Raw genomic sequence first — 17,040 nt, forward strand, 5'->3', positions numbered from 1 at the left:
AACACTAGGATAAAAAGATTTTTAGTATTCAAATATATTGGTCGAAAATTATTTAAATACTTAACAAAACTGGATGTATGCTAGTAAGACAGAGACAATTCATGCAGGTGTAACACACTCTGAAGATGCTAGCGTAGTATTTGTTATCTCTCTGTAACTCACGTGCAACATAGCAAATTTAACGTTCATAAAAATGACTATAATCATTAATTTCTCAAATTAGAGTGAAATAATAACCTATTATAAAATTAAGAACATTATCTAGGGCATCTAAAAAGCGTTTTATCATATTTTTATTTTAAAGTGAGTTATGAGTACTTTAAAGTTGTAATTGTTTAAACATCTTAAAATTCTAAAGAAAAAAAAATGAAGTCATAATTATTATCCCAAAGAGAAAACATGCCAATTCTATAAATCACCAAATATTTTATGATAAAAAAGTTGCACAGTAGAATCAATCTGTGATTGATAACAAACACTGTAGAGAATATGGAATATGCAGCTTAATATATTATTTTAGTTAATAGCCATCTAAATTACTAACTACTTAATGTATTGTGTTCTGGTTGTAATAATATCCTTTGAACACTTTCACTAATACACCTCTATTATTTATAAATTGTATGTTTCATCAATGCTACATTGCCCTTTAATAAATAAATAGGTTAATATGATACATAATATTGACCAGCAAGGCCGTAACTGGGAGAGGGTTCAAAGGGGTCCGGACCCCCCCCAATTTTTTAAAAAGTAGACATATTTTAGGGATGAATAGTTTTTTGACTATACATTTTCAAAGTTTATATATATAAAAAATTTTGGACCTCGCCGAAATTTTTTTGGTTACGGCCTTGTTGACCAGTAAAACAAAAATTGTACAGCTATGTAGCATTGAAGTCTTAAAACAATTGATTTTGAATTTAACAGTAGTAAGATAATAAATTAAAATGTAGATATTTTTAGGCATTTCTTATAAGAGGCAGGATTAAGAATTTCGGAAGGTTTACAAGCATGAATAAAAATCAAATACAATATTAACTATTTAGAATGTATTATCAATTTGTGTATCCAGAATACCACATACATAAATGCATAAAACACTTTTAAGTAGACCACATATTTGACATTAATTATTGTTCCAAATTATTTAATTGATACGTTTGACATGTAATTGTAAAACAAAAAATTAACTCAATTGTCCACTATTAGCAACAGTGATCTTTTTGGTAGTTTTACCGCTCTGGGTACCATAGGACTCGATTTTCTTGACAACATCCATACCATCGACAATAGCACCAAAAACAACATGTTTGGTGTCCAACCAAGATGTCTTGACAGTGGTAATGAAAAATTGACTACCATTTGTATTGGCTCCAGCATTGGCCATAGACAGGATACCTGAAATATATTTTATATGTTAAATAGTTCATTTAACTACAAGCGGTATTAATATAATGTCTCTATAAGCATAGGCTAATAAAAATAATTAAAATTTAACTAAATGCACAATTTAAAATTAATAATAAGAGTAAAACATTTATTTTGAAGTATTAATTTTAAGACCTAATTCCTATTCTATAATCTAATAAATTATTAAAATGAAGTTTTTTTTTAACGGCTATATCTAGTCATAGAAAATAATAGAAGTAACAGCTATCAAAATTTAATTGTTTACTGAAAACTACTTTAGTAGACCTTGACATTTTGCCAAAGTTTGGCATGTTGAAACCACACAGCCATTTAAAATCCAAAACACATCTATGATCTATCCTATTATCTATGACAAAATATAAACAAATCAATCAACTGTTTCGCTTCTAATATGTTCTATTATCTACATTTATCTAATCGATTTACATAATTTTTTCATCAATGAGGAGAGTATTTAGTAAAAGGATAAACTATTTATTGAGAAATGTTCAAATGTAAGAAGTAGTTGTTGTTTTATATTTCTTATAGTACTAAAGCGATGTAAGTTGTCACATGCAGTCCACAAAGGTTTTCATATTCACACTAATATAAAATATTTCCACAATTAAAATTTCAACTTTGAACATAAAACATTATACATAGAAATTTAAAATAGTATTAGATTTATTTTTATAACCATTATGTTTTTGCACGAGGAATAGCTATTGAATTCATAAGACAAAAACAATAAAAAATAACTCACCAGGACCAGTATGCTTCAGTGTGAAGTTCTCATCTTCAAACTTGTTTCCGTAGATGGATTTTCCTCCAGTGCCATTATGGTTGGTGAAATCTCCACCTTGGCACATGAAGTTGGGGATGACACGGTGGAAAATGCTTCCTTTATACCCAAAACCTTTTTCGCCTGTACACAAGGCACGGAAATTTTCAGCTGTTTTTGGTACAACATCACTGCGAAGCTAAGTGTGAAAAAAAGTATTAGTATTTAATGACCAAATATTATTAATTACTGTATTTTGTTATTTGATATAAAATATAGAACAATATGTAATTAATCTAAAAAACAACCCAATAAAATCATCCTTATTCAAGAGTTATAAAAATGACTAGAACGTCATTTAAATGACAAGATGAGCATAATATGATAAAAATAAATCATAAGTCCACGAGAAAACAATTTCACACCATCTAAAGTCTATAAAATCATTTTAATTCAAATCCTCAAAGATGAAATCATTTTCTCAATAATCATTGTTAAACAGTACATGAACAATGTGTTGCACGCCAATTTATAGTTATTAGACTCGTGTCCATGTAAAACACGTGACTGAGATTGAAAATCAAAATCGAAGGTCTTGTCGTTATAATATTCGTTCATCGATCAAAAAAAAATAAGGCCTTAAGGGGAACCCATAACGAAAACATTTCTCCTATTGTTAACAGACCTATCTTATTTCAGGACGTCTTAACTCCTAATACATTTCCAGTTGCCAAAACGAGAGAATCATCGAAAACGTTTAAATGTATCATCATATAGATACGATTCCAAACGTAGTCACGGAACACGAGAAGATACGAAATCACTATCAAGGTATTTTGGACGCGTTCCAAACGTCTGTGGAAAGAATGTCCCGACATCCCGTCGAGATTGAATGCAAATCGAATACAATTCCGTTCATAGATACTTCCATAATTGTCATTAAGGCGTCAGGCAAATCGCAGCAAAGCGTACGAGAACGTGGAAAAAACGAAAATGCCTAGTATGCTTGATAAAACGTGTGAAAACATAAATCTATCAAGAAACCCGTGTACCCGAGTATTGGATGAGTGGAGAAGATATCTGTACGCGATTTCACCATCTCGGCGTTAAGTGTTAAAAACAGACAGACAGAAAAAATATTCGTGGCGTCTTCACTTACCTCAATCGTGATGCGGCCCAATTGCTCACCATCAGCAGTCATATCGAAGAACACTTTTGGGAGACTCATCTTGGTAGATGATGATTTTGATTTCGTAGAGTATAAAAGGAATGAAGTAAGACCTCCGGTGTACGAGTGATTCGGAGTGGAGCAGTATTGGAATTGTCGGCGGGTGAACAAGCGAAACGTGGTGGACGCCATTGTGTTGCTCTCGTCCGGTTTCGAGGTTATGCAGCACACAGACGCTACTACGTCCAAAGAGAATGGAAACTCGTTAGCGACTGGCGAATGTGCGCGCGCCTATTATAAAGTAATTTCGTAAATAGCTGGGAGTCTGGGACTATAGGTCGTCACGGGCCACGGCTGGGTCACTGCAGTTGCGTACGTCGATAAACTTTAAACAGCTTCTCGTTAACAATATTAAAAAACTCAACAGCAGTCTCAACTACTCAATATCCGTTGTCTGCTTAGTACTTACTATTTGCTTTCTTAGTCAACATTAACATGCCAATTGTCGTTATGGAGGTAAAGTCGGTGTGACCTCTGTACGTCTGTACCAATAATTTTCAATGAGCCCTAAGGTTCCATTCAACTTGAACAAAAATTAACTGTAGTTTGTTACATTGCTATTGCAATAACATTTTTTACATACTTTTTTTGAAATAGAAAACTAATATTCTTTATATAAATTAATAAATGACTATCAAAGTATAGTAACATGGTAACTATTTATGAATTTCGTTTATGTTTAAAAATTAAATTATGTCTTTTTGAATGATTACAATTATTTAAGAGGATCCAGCCTTCCTACCATTACATTGATTAATTTACTATACTTATTTGAATATTGTGCAAATTGATGCAATTTGCATTTTTTTTTTTTTTTGAACTTTTTGGATGATGCTCTCCTGGCCACAAATGTGTTTCATTAGCATGTAAATCTGAACAACTAGTTTTTATTTTGCATTTTTTTACTTGTTAAGTCGTTTTCACTGATTTCACATGTCATATTAGTTTTATTATTATCGTTTCTTGTTGACCATATGCCGAAACCTTAAAACTTTGAAATTACCATGGACTAAGATTAGTACCTATCCGATTTTATCTTACCGATTACAGTCGTCATTTTCGTGTAATAGTGAATATTATTATACATGGCTACATTTTATTATTTGTTTCTAATATTCGATTATCAACTGATTTTATCTCGTCCATTACAGTCATCATGTCATTGTAGTGTATAGACGTATATTGATTAATATTGTACCTAAATTTTATTATTTTTTCGTATATTTTCGAAATGCCAAAAAATTTTTATTTAATATTTAAGGACGTTTTTTTGTCATATTTTTAGTAATTTATAAGCTTTGATAAATATATAAAGAGTACAATTTAAAAAAAAATATTGTATATCTTATGGACAATATGATTGAAACAATAATTAAATTATCACAATGTTATAATTTTACAAATTGATTAGATTGGAACACAAATACACGAGTCACGTGGTTTAAATTTTAAATAGATATTCTGTCCCGTAAAAGTACCCTACGCTTACAGACTACACATTTTTCTATTTTCCTTTTTTAGTTAGGGCCCGGTGATTTCCGTATTCCATATATCAAGTAGGATAGTGTGCCAGTCCGAGTTCGGATAGTTCGACATAATTCTAAAATTCTAAATCAAATATACCTACTAGTTGCTAGTGTTAAGTGTTACTATCTACTATCTAGCTGTACATGATTACCTACTTCATTTTAGTAATCTAACTGCTAAGCAGGGCGCCAGGGCCTCACAAAGGGGAAAAACAATACATTCATATTATTAGATAATTTAATTTAGGAAAAAAATGAGTCGTGCCGTTATAGGCCGAAACTATACCCCAGTAAACATAGCACGTACAATCTACTACGTGTATATTGTACAATAAGTATAACTTTGGTGTATGTATATTGTATATGTTTACGTAGTTATTATTCATATAATAATGGTATAATATACGTTAAAATAGGTTGGTTTTACGTTGACGATAATTATAAACTTATTCGTACATTTTTGTTATAAAAATACGTTTATTCTACGTTGATTATTGGTTGGCCGCAGTGGCGTATTTAGGATTTTGTCAAGAGGGGGATATATGTTGGCAAACATACTAATAAAAAAAATTTGGCTTTCCAAAAAATCTTAAAAATTTAATATAAGGTTTATTAAAAGTTGTACTTATCGTAGTAAAAAAAAAAAAATCAAAAAATGTTAATAACAATTTTTGTTTATAAGCATTTAAAGTTCAAATGTTTACAAAATATGTCAAAATCGCAAAAATTAGCAAGGAATTTTGTAGTTGAAAATTCATAACATTTTTGTGATTTATACCTAAGGTTAAAAACTCAATACAAGATTTTCCATAAGTTTTCCTTCAAATAACTGTAAAAAAAAACTTCAGCTTCAATATAGAAAACATAAATAACAATATATTACAAATTAAATAATATAATATATTCTAATTATCCTAGACTGACAAATCATCTCCGTTCAGAATCGTTTTTCATATACAAAGATACCCGTCATTGCATTCAAATAGTGACCTACTCACCATCACTACTATACACTATACAGCAGAGCAATACCCACTTGCCCACGCTTTTTCATAATACAAATTGTATTTACAAGAGTTGAGGGCCCCGGGGTATTGCCGTACTTTGCCATCCCTAGTTACGCTATTGAATACAATAGTAGTAACTGGCATTTTATAAAGGTGTATAACAAAAAAAGCTGTGTAAACAATATTTTAGGTATCTTGTAAAATTAAGAAATTAAATATTGGAATTCATATTGAAATGATTATAAATTTTACTATACAATAAGGGCTCGAAATTATTTACAGTACCATAGTCGAAAAAATTATGTGGGGGGGTCTGCTACTAAAGCTGACGCTAAAAAAATACTATGTACCAGCCACCATTTTTCATACAATAATCTTCCTTGTTTTTGATTTGAAATGATAGAAACAATTGTGCTGTCTGAATCGAACGATTAAGCCATACTAACTCATGAGTCATTTTGCACCTATCATATTCAAAGGAAAGGGTGGAGGGAACACCAATTTTTTAGATACATGTATTTTAATATTTTATGGGATTAATTGTATAATTTATTTAATTGAGAGATAAAATAATTTAACATCAGTTATTTTAATTGCTATTTATTATTTTTTTTTTTAACCATTGTTGTAACACTATATGACAAATATGTTGAAGAAAACTAGTTAATAAATGTTTATGTTTTTTTTTTCATCTAAAAATTATAATCAGCTTGTTATAATTTTCTAAACAATTCAAGTTATTGATACATCAGATAAAAAAAAAAAAAAAGAAGAAAGTATTAGAAAATTAATTATATAATAAAAGATGGAATGTTTCATTTAATGAATAAAGTTAACATAAAATTTAGCATATTTTTGAACGAAAATGTTAGTAACAGAATATGTGTAAAAAATGCTTAAAGTTCTCCACAATTAGCTACAACAACTTTCTTTTTGGTCTCTCCTGTATCAGTTCCATAACTCTCCAATTTTTTTACAACATCCATACCCTCAGTAACAGATCCAAAAACAACATGTTTACCATCTAACCATGTAGTCTTTACTGTAGTGATGAAAAACTGACTACCATTAGTATTTGGACCAGCATTAGCCATTGATAAAATACCTATAAAAACAATGATAAATTAGCTCATTTACTTATAATAAAATAATCAATATAAATTCATACCAGGTCCAGTATGTTTAAGGGTAAAGTTTTCATCACCAAACTTAGCACCGTAAATAGATTTGCCTCCAGTGCCATTATGATTGGTAAAGTCACCACCCTGGCACATAAAGTTGGGGATAACACGGTGAAAAACACTACCTTTATAACCATAACCTTTTTCACCAGTGCATAAGGCGCGGAAATTTTCAGCAGTTTTTGGCACAACATCTTTCCGTAACTATAATAAAAAAATTAATTAAATAAAATCTAGATTAAGATATTTAATTTAAAGCTTATTTATCATTTCAATTTATAATAACAAATAAAGCAAATTAATGTACATTTGTAGTAGATCAGTCAGGAAATGGCAATTATTTTTTATTTTAAATGGAAATAACAATAATAATAAATTAATAACAAAAACAAAATAGGAAGTATAACCACTAGGTAGCTTCTGTTATCAAACACTTCACTGTTAAGACATAATATAAATAAATTCACTCATCAGGCATCACTTATTTTAAAAACAAAATGTAGGTTAGTTATCTCGTCATATAGGTGTTTGAAAAAAAAAACCATCTAATGTTTCTTATCCAATATAATATTTCAACTGAAAATATAAAATGTATGTCATATTGTCACATGCATAAGTTATACTTTATAATATTTTAAATTAGATATTTCTAAATGCTTCTCGGAATTAATGTAATTGTAGGGCCATAGAATACATAATCATTTAATCTATTCTGTGGTAGGGCCTTCCAAATGAGTATATAACTCTGAACACCAATGAGACGATTCACTAAAGAACAGTTTCTGGAAAAAAGGAGATAGGTCTTTTTTAATTTTTGTCTTGACGCAGTGCTTGTACACATGTGATATATGCTTCATAACTCACAAAGTATTAATACAAACAACAGGCTATAATAGAATGTGATTATGATAGTACAGTATTATTATAGTGTGTGTAAAGAGCATTAGAAGGACCAGTTACACGTTAATATTGATTTAACCTTAAAACATGCGCTAAGATGCAGAACAAATAGCTATAAGTAAAAATAAAACGATCAAATATTATTTTTTTTTGAATAATGATTGAAATTCGTTATTATTTCCCTCTCTGTCTCTCTCACACAACATCGAATCATTGAAGATTTCCGTTGCAACGTCAAATAAAATGAAACTAATCTATAGATCATAAGTGGTGCATCCACATCTACTCCTAAAAAATCATTTTTAAGTCGCAGGTAACACAATTTTTCCTAAAACTATTTGGTTTTTTTTTTTTAAAATGTTGCTCAAAATGTATAGATGCAATGCCTAAATAGTAAATACTTCGCCCGTCCGTTAATAATTTAACATATATTTGTTAATGTTGTCATATACAAGTGCGGACAAACTTACTTCGATGACGATCCTGCCGGCCGGTTGTCCGTCGACGGTCATGTCAAAAAATACTTTCGGGTTGGCCATTGCGTGGACGGTCTATACTAAATAGGTATAGACTAGTTAGCAACCGAAAACGGTGACGAGAATAAAACGTAACAACAGATTTAAGAGTTGAACGTATGAAGTATATTAGGTATGAGTGGTATGATTAATGATTATTTAGTATTAACTATTAAGATATTCAGTATCCAGTATTCACTATTCTATGGTGCGGGGTCTGCACTCTGCGGAAATATCGGAAGTCGGGATTGGCGCGGCGACTCGAAAATCGTCTTCAGACTATCGATATATCCAGTTATTCGATAGCTGCAATGGTCTATGCATTCTACCGTAAATATATGTTATGTTGTATGGTGTATTCGTACAACTCGACGAGGCGGTAATCTACAATCGTATAATTTTTATGGAACATCGATTCTGTAGTCAGTCAATATGGCGTCGACCGTCGGTTACTAGGTGGTGCGGTGGCAGTAGGGTAGTTTTAAAATCGATGATCCGTCGCGTCGTCGCGGAACGGTGTAAAACTGTAAAATTTGAAAATATGGTCGAGCACAGAACAATAGTCGAGCGGGACTAGCTGGCACGTATTCAAAAATTGAATTTGAAATTTGTATTCTCCCTGTGATTGGTGTAATCCGAACCATAAACATACTAACTAGTTAATATGTCTATGATCCAAACAAAACCGTAATCGAAAATCGAAATTCTATCTAGCCATCAGCCATGTGATCCTCCAATTAATAAATAATAATAGGTTGTATGAATGCAAAAATATTATTTTGTAATTTTATATTTTATTTTCATTTCATCTACTCATTTGAAATTTAAGATTTATTTTCGCTTTAAAATAATAAATAATCTTTTATACTTATAGAGCCTAAAAATGTATTTTAAGATTCTTCACGAGTTAAAAATATCAAAAAATACCCAAGCACAATTTTTTTAATTTTATATGTTGTAATTCTAAAAATATTATTCTAAGAGACTCGAAACTTCAACGTTATGTAAGTAATGATATATAATGTTATGAAGTATTTGAGTCCAAGTATTCTTTACATCACTGATGATATCCATAAATCATATATATATTATGTTAGCACATATATTAATATTTTCTATACTCTGTGCAACTTTCAATAATATATAATATGTTTAAAGGTATATTACTTATTTTAAGGTATTTAACATTTAAACTATAAGTCTATGAACTTATTTACGTCATTCTACTATACTGGAACTGTGTAAACAGTTAATAACGATAATCCATGACAAATATATATATTTTTTTTAATATAGGTATGTTATGCTTATAGAAAAAAAGTATAAGTTCAATCAACTGTATTAATAATAGAAAAAGTAATTATAAATAACAATATAAATGAGTATGAAATATCATAAATAGAAGCAGACAGCCATTGAATTTAAATTAAAATGTTTAATAAATCTATTATAGTAACCTACAGGTCAATAGAGTGACTTCCCGTTATTTTTTAAACTAAAATTTTAAAAAAAAAATTGTGTTATAATAATTTTATTTTAAGTAATATAATTGGTTTTTTTTTGTTGGTAGGCAGGTAAGTAAACAAATGTATTGTTAAAAATTTAGGTGATGTGTTATAAAACAAAAAATATCAATTGAAGAGTTAAGTTAATAAATTAGAACTAAAAAAAAATCCAAATTTAAATTATTTTAGTCTTTAGAACTGCCTGGTTGATTTTCTTTGTCGCCGCCAACATCCCTTTTACGTTGCACCATTTCACGCAAATTGTTCTCACTTTCTTTCAAATTTCCTTCCAAATATTGTTTAGTATTCTACAATAAATTAAATCGATAAGTATTTTATATTTAATTTTTATATTGTGAAATATACTTACTTCTAAGACAGTAATTTTTTGTTCTGTATCACTGTTAACCTTATCTAAATTTTTAAATACATCATCTCTTGGTGTTAAAACAAATGCACGACCTAAAGCTTCATATGTTTTCACATCTTTTGGTATTTTCTACAAACATAGAATAAGAAAAACATCTTAAGAATCTTTTTGATTGTAAATGTTAAGTATTTTAATAACTATTGAAAATTATGGAAAAATAATTTTGAGGGGCCCCTAGATTAAAAATCTTGTACAATATTCCTACTATAATCTGTAATTTACATATATATTATATTATTTGTTTTAATAAAAGAAATAATTATATCTTTACTCTTTTGAATTTAGAGAATAATTTAAATTACGAGTACCTATGTGAGAAACCAGTAAGTGTATTGTAATACATAAAATACAGTTTAGGTACCGGAATGCAGATATAAGGTCATAGGCACAATTTCAATAAAAACACTGAGGGTGCTTAATCTCTTCATTTTCTGGGCATAGTGTTGAATAGTTACTGATTGTAATAGTATAAAAAAAGTATTTTAGGGTGTTACTTTTAAAATTGGGGATACTAATACCCCTTAAGCGCCCTCCTATTTGCGCCTATGTATAAGGTATAATCTATAATTAAAACTTTTTTTATTATTATTTAATATATATAATTGTGTTGGTGTGTATACTCTGTAATCAAGGGACGTATTTAGAAATTTTGTGTCCCAAGTAAGAAAATCCTAGGTACCGTATTATATAAAAATGCTCTCCAAAATTCAAAATTTGTCACTTAGGGCCCAAGCTCCTCCAGCTCCACCTAAATACGCCTGTGTGTAGTGTGTAAGTCATAACTCGTGACAATATTATGTGTCTTACGATAATAACTAATAAGACATAATTTATCTATCTATAGAATTTTTGTATTAATATCTGATAATAATGAATTGGATATAAACAAAATTGTTAATGACTGCTGCTGTAAAAACAAAAAGAGTAAATTATTTTTATGTTTAATTTTATAAAAAAAATAAATTCAACTAATAATTAAATTAACTATGACATGTGAGAAAACTATTTTTAAGGTTATAATAAGGTATGACTATTTTTCATTTTTATTATTAGGCAAGGGCCCTGGTCCAGAAATGTTCAATTGGGCCCCTTATATTATCAAGTTGTACCACTGGTCAGGACTGGCATTTCAACTTTTTCAGCGTCCATTGCAAGAATTATTTTTATGCACAGTGGCTTTGCACACATTGGTCATATTTAAAGTCGGCCCTGGTTAAAATAATAATTAGGCAATTACTTATAAATAGGTAAGTATTTTAAGCTTAGATAAGTAGGGTAGAGTATTGGAGAATCTCAAAATAAGGCCCATCATTCTACACATTTATAACTAATGAACTATTTGTTCAAAATTTAAATTTGTATACATAAATATTTCCATTTTTTATTAGGAATATGAAAGTGGAAATTTAGTTGTCAATCAAATATGAAATAGATAAAAAACTTAAAAATTATGAAAATAAAAAAAATAGTTTTTAATGAACTACTAATTAAATGATGTAAAAAAAACAAAAATTAAAAACGTTTATACTTCTTGATATAAGGAATGTGAATTGTTAAAAGAACAATCCTATTCTTATACACGAGTATAAATAATATAAATACAATGTGAATGTTACATATTTATAAATTTTAATACCTCCAGTTCTTGCTTAGTAAGAATATTATGTTGCTTTGTACGACGAAGTGTATCAATTTGCAAATCAGCCAATTTTATTTTTTGAGATGCATATAATAATTTTTCATGAAGCTCTTTGAATGCCTGAAACAATCGCATAATTTACAATAATTAACTGTGCTTTAGTACAATAATGTAATCATAGTTGTGTAATATTAATCAGTGTATTCAACAAAACTATCGTGTATACATGTTTCTATTTAATCTTATGAATTAGAATTGGAAATATTGATTTTAATAAAATTGTCAATTTAATTAATTGATGATTGCAATAAGCACAATTTATTTTTATTTTAAAATGTATTGTTATGTCAAGATATACAATATATATAAGTAAATTACAAATTTAAAATATTAATGAAAAAATTGAAAGCCAATACATACCGCCAGCAAATCAATAAAGAAGATTGTGTTTCAAATCTATAGGACACTACATTAAAATTAACATGATTTTTTTAACAAATCTAAAAGAAAATAGTGTTAGATTACTTGGATACAATAAAATTTATTTAAAAAATAACATAATATACTTTTAAGTAGTAGCTGTATGCATTGCTATAGTCATAAAAAAAGCAGAGGGTTACTATATAAGTTATAACCATTCGTCATTAGGTGTTTTGGTGTATATAAATAATTTTAGAGTATACGGCAACACGGCGTATTCTCTCACTACACTACAGCACTGGCTGTATGCTATTGTATAATAGCGATTAGAATTTTATCCTAAGTATTAAATCATGCAATAATGTAATGACCATGTTCTAAAAATAATTATGGTAAGCTACTTATATATGATCATCATTCATAAATATTAAATGTTTTAGTTGATATAAATTTAATAGAATACATGTAATATTTAAACTAACATTTCTTAAAGGTAATTACATAATAAAAACAATTATTCACAAAAACCAAATAATTTTAATGAATAAATATAACAAAATATTCTAATTTGCTGTATACTATTTATTTAACAATAGATAAAAACATTGGAACTTAGCATTTATTTTAACATAAATGTTGGTTTTTGTAGATGTTGGATCATAGGTACCTATGTTACAAAACAACTTTTTTATTTATACAAATAACACTAATTATTAATTGTTGGTTTATTAGATGATTTATTTAATAACACACACACTGTATGACATCTTAGTTCATATTAAGTAATAATAAAGTAACTAATGGTTTTACTTACATTTTTCAAATCCATATCTACAGCCATGTTTATGATTTTAATTTTTATTATAAAATATTCAGTGGTAAATGCAATATAATTATTATAAATTCTAATAAAAATATTTCAATACACCCTAAAATAATTAATAAGGAAATTTAGAAAATACAGTTAAAATAATAATACCACAATATATCCACGCGATGAACTATGTTAAAAGACCATTTAAAGCATGATATAAGATATCTAGTTATATCACAGAATATCTTAATTCGTGTTTTGAAGTGATAGTGTGCTATTGTACATTTGTACTGATAGTGACTCGAATTTTTTTTATTTATTCTTCTTGTGAATAAATATTATGATTGTTATTATTAGAATGTCCTAAACTTTATCTATTATTAAATTAATTTTTCGTTTAGTTTTATTCACAGAAGTATTAAACAACTTTGTTTTATTAGGCATGTATACAGGGGGAGGTTCAATTGGTGAAAATTTCAAATTTCTACGGTTTTCTTTTACGAGTTACATTAAAAAAAAAACAAAATTGATTTTGTCAAAAATTAAATTAATTTTTGTGTAATTTTTTACAAATGTTGACAAAATTCTTACTTTAAAGTTTAAATACATATAAAATAAATGTGTGCCTATATATTTTTAATAATTCTATATAGATAAATGTATAATTTTTGTGGGATCTTGTATTAAATCTTCAACTTTCAAGAATTTTGATCCAGTAAATAATTTTGTAGAAAAATAAACTAGAAATCATTGAAAGTGTTTTAATGTCTAAAAATATTAAAGAATTTGAAAAATGTAATATTGTAAGACAAATATTTATTTTTAACATTATGTGTAAGAATAGTATAGGATAAACCTCCAAGATTTAATTTTAAAAAAAAAAACAATTATTTTTTATAAATGTTTATTTTATTAAAGGTAGAATAAAATACAATTTAAAATATATTATGACTTATGATGTTTCAACCGCTGTGTAAAAATTAATAATTATGTATATATTTCTTTTTCTATCATCGACAGGCACGTTGAAAATCTTTACATTCAAACTAATGTCTGCGTACAACAATCACTTTATTTTTATTGGTTATTAATACACTCGAGAAAATTAGTACACAAGAATAAAAAAAATTTAAAAGATAACAAGTATAATGTATTTGCTTGTAAAATAAGAGTTAACCATATTTAGTATTATGGGTTATTGAAAATAAACTAGAGAAAAACCTCAAACATCTAAAAAAAAATCACCAAAAATAAAATTTTTATTTGTTAACTTCTGTAATAAGTTTTTTAATATTCATTAATTTTTAGTATTGGTTTGGAGTTAACCACGTAATGTGAGTAGGTAAATTATTTTACAATTGAAAATTTATAAAATGTGCAATTTCTATAATATTAATAACTTAAAAATGTAATACTAAGTTCCTCAGAAATAGACAATAATTCATACTGAAACAAAAAATTTAAAAAATAAGTAAGCACAAATTGTGCTGCACAATTTCTTCACGTACATACATTTTAATTTTTAATTTCAAATTTGAATTACGAATTACAAATATATTTTGTTGTTTTGTAATTGTCAAAAACATTATTCGTGCTGTGGTCGTGTGGAAATAAAACTATAATGTATATTCGTATTATTATATTTTATGACTTTATGTACATAATGATACTTTCAAATACAATTTTTTAGCAAAAATTAATTTATTCTATTATATTATTAATATAGTAAAATACCTTACAGCAATATTAAAAAAATAAATAAATTGCTTGTAGTTAATACACTTAATGATACAAACAATAGGGCATGGTTGCATGGACCAATTACTCAAAATGTTCGTTTAGGATCAGTATACCAATTGCGCTTTAATGTATAACATCATATACTAAAATACTTGAAAATTAAAACAATTTATTGATCAATTGATTACTGGTTAAAGTGACAGGGTATAATACTATAATATATTTTTTAACAGTATCGGAAACTTTATGAAACGAGTTCTAGATATGTGGTATTCAATTTTGATTAATTAACGATCAAAAAATAACTTGTAAAATGTGAAAAAAAATTATTTATTTATATATATTATGTTATATATTATTAAACTAATACATTTTCCTTAGGTATTGTAAAATGTTTTGAGTGCAATTGATACATAAAAAAGTAATTTTAGGCGCAATTGGTAAACTGCCTAATAATAGACCAGGGGTGGCTAGAACGAGGCTCACGAACCGCATGCGGCTCTTGATATTAAGTTTAATACAAATATTAATTATTTTAAAAACATATCATTTAACAATGTGGCTCGCTTCGAATTAGCTGCATAAATTTGCGTTTCCCGAAATTAAGGTCATCCCTGTAATAAACGGTCTCTACGCTTATAGAACTGTTTTTCGTATTCAATGATATATCATTAAATTTACTAATTAATTCGTATAACTAATTTAGAAATGTACTGAAGATTGTAAAAATATATAGGTACAATCCAACAATGGGTAAAGGGTCGTAACACCTCGTAAACCTTCTTCCGCTGACCTTTTAACTCTGTACAAGATGGGTTAATATAAATTCAGATATTTAGAAGTTTAGCGTGTAGCCATGTAGGTATCCATTAGTTACGCTTTCAGTTTCATATATTATTATAATACCTATCGATTAAACAATAAAGTTACAACTAATAAAATATATAATTTGAAATATTATTCTCTACTTATATTACAGATAGTTACGTACTTTGATTATTTAGGAACTATGTTGTATGTTAATCTACAAAAAAAGTATTTACTATATAATATAATAGTATCTATTTACAAATTACAGATTTAATAATTTTAGTTAAACGTTCAGTTAACAACATTTACTATGTCTAAGAAAGAACACTTAATGGATAAAGACTGTTTTTCGTTATCGAAAAATTCAGTCAAAATTCGGAATAAATCAACAAAAAAAACAAATGTCCATCACGGGTTTACTGAGAAATCTAGAAAAATGGTAACAAACATATTTATTAAATTTATTCGTAACTTGTTTTATTGTTTGCTTTTATCGTAGTTGATAGTAAAAGGTTACTTTGTTTATTTATTAGAAAGAAGCAAAAAAAGACCGTGAATGTCGTGAAGTATTTCGTACAAATTTAGTGGACGAGTACTCTAAATACTTAGATCTAAAAGACAATGCAGTATCGGACGAGAATACATTTTTAAAATATTATTTTTTCATTACTCACGGTGCTGAAGCTGATGCTAATTATTTGGCTCCCATCGATCCACGAATAGTAAATGGTATACTTGGTAGACTGTCAATCGAGTACCAAAAATCACCATTTTTACCGGAATTTCAAAATGAAATACTTAACGTAAGGTTACATAGAACTTAATAGATTTATCATTTATGTATTTAATCGAATTATTAGTGTATTGAAAAAAGTTTTTTTATTTTAGCTAATATTTGCTAATTTGTTATTTACTTAATTTACTGATTGTACATTTAAAAATAAAAATGTGAGTCAGTCTACTATAATTAGTAAATTTCGAGTGTACCTACTACCTAGTTACCTAGTCATTATATTAAATTTGAATTCAATGAAGAAATAAATTCACAAGAAGTACGACTCTGAGCAGAAACAATGTGCGGTTAGCATCTATTTCAAAGAATATTCAATAATTTATTTATGTTATGATATGCAG

The 17,040-nt window shown here is 27.8% G+C and overlaps 3 protein-coding genes across 3 annotated transcripts; all 3 read right to left on the reverse strand.

Annotated features, from left to right (window-relative positions):
* Positions 1-1,027: 1,027 nt before the first annotated feature.
* On the reverse strand, positions 1,028-3,602 carry LOC113555078 (peptidyl-prolyl cis-trans isomerase-like). Its single transcript, XM_026959400.1, has 3 exons — positions 3,351-3,602; positions 2,174-2,390; positions 1,028-1,398 (listed from the first exon to the last, which is right to left on the reverse strand). The coding sequence occupies exons 1-3, from the start codon at positions 3,549-3,551 to the stop codon at positions 1,187-1,189; spliced, it is 630 nt and encodes a 209-aa protein (XP_026815201.1). The 5' UTR covers positions 3,552-3,602; the 3' UTR covers positions 1,028-1,186.
* A 2,937-nt stretch (positions 3,603-6,539) lies between these two features.
* On the reverse strand, positions 6,540-8,787 carry LOC113551025 (peptidyl-prolyl cis-trans isomerase-like). Its single transcript, XM_026953019.1, has 3 exons — positions 8,504-8,787; positions 7,121-7,337; positions 6,540-7,057 (listed from the first exon to the last, which is right to left on the reverse strand). Exons 1-3 carry the CDS (start codon positions 8,570-8,572, stop codon positions 6,849-6,851), a joined length of 495 nt encoding a protein of 164 aa, XP_026808820.1. The 5' UTR covers positions 8,573-8,787; the 3' UTR covers positions 6,540-6,848.
* A 1,163-nt stretch (positions 8,788-9,950) lies between these two features.
* LOC113553864 (prefoldin subunit 1-like) lies at positions 9,951-13,410 on the reverse strand. Its single transcript, XM_026957417.1, has 4 exons — positions 13,357-13,410; positions 12,120-12,242; positions 10,424-10,552; positions 9,951-10,361 (listed from the first exon to the last, which is right to left on the reverse strand). The coding sequence occupies exons 1-4, from the start codon at positions 13,381-13,383 to the stop codon at positions 10,239-10,241; spliced, it is 402 nt and encodes a 133-aa protein (XP_026813218.1). The 5' UTR covers positions 13,384-13,410; the 3' UTR covers positions 9,951-10,238.
* Between the last annotated feature and the right edge of the window lie 3,630 nt (positions 13,411-17,040).

The sequence above is a fragment of the Rhopalosiphum maidis genome, chromosome 2 (genome assembly GCF_003676215.2).
Source record: "Rhopalosiphum maidis isolate BTI-1 chromosome 2, ASM367621v3, whole genome shotgun sequence".
Classification (NCBI taxonomy): Eukaryota; Metazoa; Arthropoda; class Insecta; order Hemiptera; family Aphididae; genus Rhopalosiphum; species Rhopalosiphum maidis.